The sequence below is a fragment of the Lathyrus oleraceus genome, chromosome 7, assembly GCF_024323335.1.
Source record: "Lathyrus oleraceus cultivar Zhongwan6 chromosome 7, CAAS_Psat_ZW6_1.0, whole genome shotgun sequence".
Classification (NCBI taxonomy): Eukaryota; Viridiplantae; Streptophyta; class Magnoliopsida; order Fabales; family Fabaceae; genus Lathyrus; species Lathyrus oleraceus.
This window is the reverse complement of record NC_066585.1, coordinates 239,177,676-239,184,167: the sequence shown is the minus strand read 5'-3', so window position 1 is coordinate 239,184,167 and position 6,492 is coordinate 239,177,676. Positions and strand designations below refer to the sequence as shown.

General features: G+C 35.4%; 1 protein-coding gene across 1 annotated transcript; it reads right to left on the bottom strand.

Moving 5' to 3' along the window:
• Positions 1–598: 598 nt before the first annotated feature.
• Positions 599–2,141, bottom strand: LOC127101367 (uncharacterized). The gene is made up of 2 exons (XM_051038755.1): positions 1,550–2,141; positions 599–829 (listed from the first exon to the last, which is right to left on the bottom strand). The coding sequence occupies exons 1-2, from the start codon at positions 1,986–1,988 to the stop codon at positions 777–779; spliced, it is 492 nt and encodes a 163-aa protein (XP_050894712.1). The 5' UTR covers positions 1,989–2,141; the 3' UTR covers positions 599–776.
• Positions 2,142–6,492: the final 4,351 nt, after the last annotated feature.

Genomic DNA, 6,492 nt, shown 5'->3' with positions numbered 1-6,492 from the left:
GGCCACATCAAAGTTATTATACTTAAAGGGGACCCCACAATTCCCGCGTGAGGCCGTAAAGCCACACGACCCAACACAAACCTTTTCTTTCCAATTCTTAATTTCTATATTATAATATAATTTATATTATTACCAAAAAAAAATATTTTAACCTTTTACAACAAAGAAAAGCTAAACTCCAAATTTAATCACTTTACAAATCATCATTTTCTGCCGTTGTTATTCAACAAACAACTCATACTCTCTCTGTTTCCAGCTAAGCAATGACCTTCGATGGTATTTCTTTCACTAACATGCACATAGTTTCTTTCATCTTTAGCTTCACTTATTTTGGTAATAAAACTTTCTTTTAAATTTTAAATATAATTCACTTAAAATAAAATATTTCTTTTCACATTCCACAAATTCTAGTTAAGAATCAACAAATATTGATATTATTAGGATGAACGTCATATCAACATTCAAACATTTGTTTTATCTATAGATCAAACTTTAAAGATGAAAGTTACGCATTCACAATTTTTTTTCCAAATTCAACTCCTTATTAACTGAGTCGATTTTCATTATTTATATATGAAAATAGTAGAAAGTTGTAAAATTGAAAACATAGTTTTTGATTTATCTCCCCACATTTTTACATGCTCAACCTCTACACTAAAAAAAACCCTACACATATTAACTACAACTTCAAAAACTTAAAAAGCCAAAAGTATATAAACAAGACATTGAAAAAGACAACAATTGAAGCATGAAAACAAAGTTTACATCTTTTCCTACTACCTCACTGCCTCAAAACCTTTCTCCTTTCTCACACCATTCTTCAACACACCTGCACAACTCACCCAATTAGCTACCCTCAAGCATCAAAATTGCATAGACAAAACAAAAACTCTTGTCCACTTTTTAGACATAGAAATATCCGCAAAGTTTAAAATAATGACAAAACAACAACTAATAAACAACAAAAACATATAATTTCAGTAATTAGCCCCACCCCTTTTGGACTTTCATACCTATTTGTCAAAAATATACTAAATTGATGCTCCAGAACCAAAACCAGAATCCCTCAGGAATCTAACATATAATATGTACAATACTTTTTCTTCTTAATTTCTTAATAATTATACATAGGAAAGTTCCTCTCAAATTTTTTTCTTCTATCATTTGCAAATAAATAAATAACAGAATAAACTAAATTAAGTACAGTAATTAACTACTGTGAAACTGTTAACTCCTCAGTTTCAGTAACGGAAAGAAACATTGTTTTTTTCATACTAGAAAATCACATAAACTAAAACCAGAAACAATAACAAAATTGGGTGCTACTAAATTTCAGGGTCGTTTTAAAGGTGTGTAAACTCCTATACATATATTCAAGGGTTAATTTACAGTTAAATAAAGTCTTTTACAAAATTTCACAACTCAATTGAAGCTAACTTTATCTTTTGATATAGGACCTCTCAAAAGTTTGAGACGGCTCTGATAACTGGTTGCAGATCTATAAAAAAATCAACTTGTAATGAAATAATTGAAGTAAAATTGAGGTTACCTTGAGGTTTACAATGAGGTGGAACTTCAAAGAGAGAGAAAGAGAGTTGTTTATAAGCAAGACCAATGTCAAAGAGAATCAATCCAGAAGAAGGATCATCAACAATGATATCTTTAACAGGTAACCAAACAAAGAGCTCTTCTTGTTGTAAACCTTCAACACCAATGAGGCTTCCATAGGTGAGATTCGCAGTGATTATTTGTTCAAAGTAGACTCTATTTTCGTACTTTGTTAAACAAGGTGATTCAAGAAACACTTCTAAGTGACCGTTTTCTGAGAAAGTGTAGGATTTTACTTCTTCTGGTAAGAGACCAGCTGGTAAGCCTTTTGAGCGGAGAAGGTCATGAATGGAGGAGGAAGAGGAGAGAGAAAGATGGGGAGAGAGGAGAAGGAGGAGAGAGAGGAAGAGAAGAGAGTGAAGAGTGTTGAAGAATGCCATAAAGAGAAAGGAACATGGAAGGGTTTAAGGTTAAGTTGAGTTTGGTTTTGAGTTTTGATGACAATTTTGTGTGTAAGAGATTGAGATGGTGGAAAATGTAAATAAGACAGTTTTTTAAGAAAAAAATGTTGTGAATTTTTTTTTGGAGTGACTAATTTACCCTTGGTTGGTGACTTTGGTTGTGTGTGGGTCTTTGATTGTTTTCAACCATATTTTATGCATGTGTAGTTACTAGATCTAGATTGTGTTTGCTGCTACATTTTTTTTAGAAGAAGTAATAAATACTACTGAAATTTATATCAACATTGTAGTATTTTTTTTTTTTATAGAAAGCTTTGTTGCTATGTGATTCTCTGCCACTCGAGAAAATTAATATGTACAATATACCGAAGATACCTTTATAAAAAAAATTTAGGATATTTTTTATTTATTTTTAACTTGCTAAATTTTGTATTTACTTTATTTATTATTTTTAAAGTACAATACAATAATATATTTGGAATTTTGAACTTAATGAGTCAATTTTGTAATCCATTTTTATTTATAATTAAGGATGGAGAGATTATGTCTTAAGTTGATTTGTATTTATGTTATGAATGGAGTTGTTGGTCCTTTGCTTAACTTATGTTATAACTTATCTTGAAAGCCCCATGCTTGTTAATTAGTATTATTATTGTTATTAGTATAGTACATACTACAATGCTTAGCTTACCCTTAATTATTGTCTTGTCCTACTCCAAAGTAAAAGCAAAATACTTTAATGTCTAAGTACTACAGTCATTATTTCCTTTTCATTATATATATACTTTGCACTATTTCTCCCTCATTTTCTTTATGTATATTTCATGTAAAAACATAATATCATTATCATAATTTTAAAGTGAAAAATATTGAATTTAGAATTTGGTGGGTAATATTAATGGTTTTTTTTACCGAGATAACCCACTTTTTCGATTTTTTTTCTAAAATACCCCACTTTTCAGCAAAATTCCCAATCTACCCCACTTTTAGGAGGAGGCGCCAATTGGATTGACGACCCCTCTTAAAAATTGCAAGGAGGCGCCAATCCAATTGATGACTCCCTTAAAAAAGCCTCAAATGAAAAAACCTCCAACATGAAATTTGTAGATCTTTTCAAGACAATGAATTTGGATATAAATTTTGCATCATTTGGATTTTTTATGAGAAAGTTATGGGCAGTTGAAGTTGGACTTCTGAGTTTTTCAACTGTAATCTGACCTATAATGTCTTGCATTATTTCATGTGTTTCTTTTAGAGTTATGAAATTTTGTCCAACATAACAACTGAAGTAGACATCTTAAATTTTCCAATGCACTTGGTCCTACCTCAAAATAATTAAAAATGAGTGAGTTAGGTCCCTGCGAAGTTGACCCAAAATTAGGGTTTCTGTCAAAATGACCTATAATGTTTTGAAATGAATGATGAGCTTCCAAGTTTCAAATGGATTTTTGATGAACATGAAAGTTGTTCATATGGCGACTGTTGTTAAAACTTGAATGGAGGCACCAATTGGATTGGCTAGGGCAGGTGCCTTAGCCAATCCAATTGGCGCCTTTGTGTAGGTTTTAAAAGGAGGCGCCAACTCAATTGGCGAGTCCCTCATAAAATGCCTTTTTTGTCTTATAAATAGATGCGTTGTGTGACCTATTGTTCCACAATTCATATAATCATTTGGCTATCATGTTTGGTGTTCGTCGCCGATACGGTAAGGTGATTTATGCGAGAGACAAACCTCAATTGGTGATGCTGTTTTGGAACATCACCACGTTAGATCAACTAAAGAGGGAGCTGGTTCGATGGTTAGACGGGAAAATACCAGAAGGGGAAAAAATCAGAAGTATTGAGAGACTTGACCGTATCTTTGGTTGGGTGCGAATGAAGACTGATAAGGATGCTAGGGAAATGATGTTCGGTCGAGACGACATTAATTTGATTGTTGTAATCAGTTAGAATTATTTATGTTTTTAGATGTTTTGTACTGATGTTGGTTATGAAACTCGTTGTAACAAGAACTTAATGATATATAATGATTGATTGTTACAGAAATACAATGTTACAAAAAGCTTAAGATCTAGATAAAATGTTACAAAAAGCTTAAGATCTAGATAAAATGTTACAAAAATCTTAAGATCTAGATGATGCTCCTTGATTGGGACAGTTGTTTTTGTTGTGTCCTGGTTGACGACATATACTACATAATCTTATCATTTTATCTGTGGAATCCATCTCTGTTCTGATACGTGTGCTGTTTGGCCTTCCTTTCTTCTTTCTACGCATCTCTTCATTGTGCCAAACAATATCTCCTTCATATGGAGGCCAGTAATCCTCAATTGGTAGTACTGAAAAGCTTTGACTATATACATTCATGATGGTGCTGGCCTTATACACATCAGATAAATGGGTGTAAGCGTCTTGACGAGTATAAGCGCATGCTGCAATGACATGGAAGCAAGGTATGCGGAAGGCCTGAAATTTTCCACAATCGCACCAACTTCTGTGTAGTCTAACAGCGTAGGCTAAATTTGGTCTCCCCTCGTTGTTGCCCATTGTTTCCTGGACGCTGAAATTTTGTCTATGACGGTCAAACACTATTACAGCGTGTGTCGTAGCTTTGATGCTCTCCTCTTTCATGACCTTCATGCAACACTCACTGAATACTTGTCCGGACATTAACACTGCACTCCATCTTTCACCTCTGGTTGCGAACATAGAAGCCAACCTATAATAGGTTGATCTTACCAAGGCGGTTATCGGCAGATTTCGAATCCCTTTGAAAACCCCGTTCATGCATTCTACAATGTTTGTTGTCATGTGGCCCCATCGACAACCACCGTCAAATGCTCTTGTCCACTGCTCTACTGGGATGTTATTTATCCATCTCCCCGCGTCTTCATTAGACAGTCGAATCTCATCACGATAATATTGAAATGACGGTTGAGTTAAAGCATACCCAGCATTCACCACCTTCTTGCGAAGATTCTTATCTTTTATAGCACGCATGAAGTTTTGTGCAATGTGTCTGATACAGTAGACATGTGTAGAAGGAGGATCATGCCATCCGTTGTCATGGCTGTTGTAGGCACTTTCAATGGCAGCATGTCTATCTGAAATCAAACATAGATTGGCTTGTGGAGCGACATGCGTTCTGAGATGTCGAAGAAAGAAACCCCATCCACCAGCCGTTTCACCTTCAACAAGAGCAAAGGCAATGGGAAATACATTGTTGTTACCGTCTTGTGCAACTGCCATGAGCAAAGTACCCTTGTATTTTCTGTATAACCAGGTGCCATCAATTTGCAGGAGAGGTTTGCAGAAAGCGAAACCTTTGATGCACGGGTCAAATGCCCAAAAGAGACGGTGAAATATTCTATTACCTGTAGCACAGGTTCCGTCTGGCATCATTGCTGGCACTGTCTCCAGAATTGCCACAGTTCCTGGGACATAAGTTTTTAGTGCCCATAAAAACCGTGGTAATTCCTTGAATGAATCCTCCCAGTTGCCGAAAACCTGTTCAACAGCCTTTGTCCTCGCAATCCATGCTTTCTTGTAAGATGGAGTATAATTATATGTTGTTCGGATATGGGATATAATTATACTCACCTTCACTGATGGGTCTTTATTTACCAATGGCAGAATGTCTTGACATATCAAAGCTGTGCTCAGTTTACGGTGATCTTGTTCAACGTTAGTTGCAACGCAACTGTGTGGTGGGTCTATTGAAGCGATCTCCCAAGAGTCATTTTTCTTCTTGTAAGATGCAGCCAAACGAAACTTATAAAGCATGTTACGACATTCGATAACATACCTTCTAGAATCAGTGCGTTTCACTGTAAAGTCAGCAAAGTTGTTCATGTGGAATTTTTTGATTGCCAAGACACATTCTTCTTTGGTACGAAACATGTCTCCCACCTTTAATTCGCCTACTGGTCTCGGATATGGATTATAGAAGACACTGTCGGACGTTTCATCGTCGTGAAGATCCATATTTGTCATATGTTGAGGAGGATTGTAGGCATGACTAGGAGGTATTGGTGGTGGTTGAGCCTCATCTTCATCGTCGTTGTTCAGGATGTGATCAACCTGTATCTCAGTCTGCTCTTCTTCTTCATCAACAACGTCGACTTCTACTTCTGCTTCTGGGTTGAGTTCATCTGACCATTGTGCATCATCTGCAGCATCTTCACCAGCTGCATCCTGATCGGTTAGTTGAGACTGTTGAGACGGTATACATGGTTGTAGAGTAATGTACAACTCGATACAATCCATGCCTGAATGTTCATGACTAAGAAACATGTTTTCAACATCTTCATCGTCTCGTATCTTAAGGGGGAAAAACTTGCGTTGACCATTCTAAAAAAATATAGGATTTTGATATGTCATCTTTGACACAATACCTGATCCTATAAAGGATTGTATTCTTTTTTTCAAATGCAAAAAGGTTGCATTTCTCTTCATCGTGACTCTAATGGTATCAGTGTTTCTA

Excerpts from the sequence above, each read along its gene's own strand:
- LOC127101367 (XM_051038755.1), bottom strand. The coding sequence starts at position 1,988 with ATGGCATTCTTCAACACTCTTCACTCTCTTCTCTTCCTCTCTCTCCTC. Across the intron at positions 830-1,549 it reads ACCTCATTGTAAACCTCAAG|GTGTGTTGAAGAATGGTGTG; the intron begins GTAACCTCAATT and ends TGAGTTGTGCAG.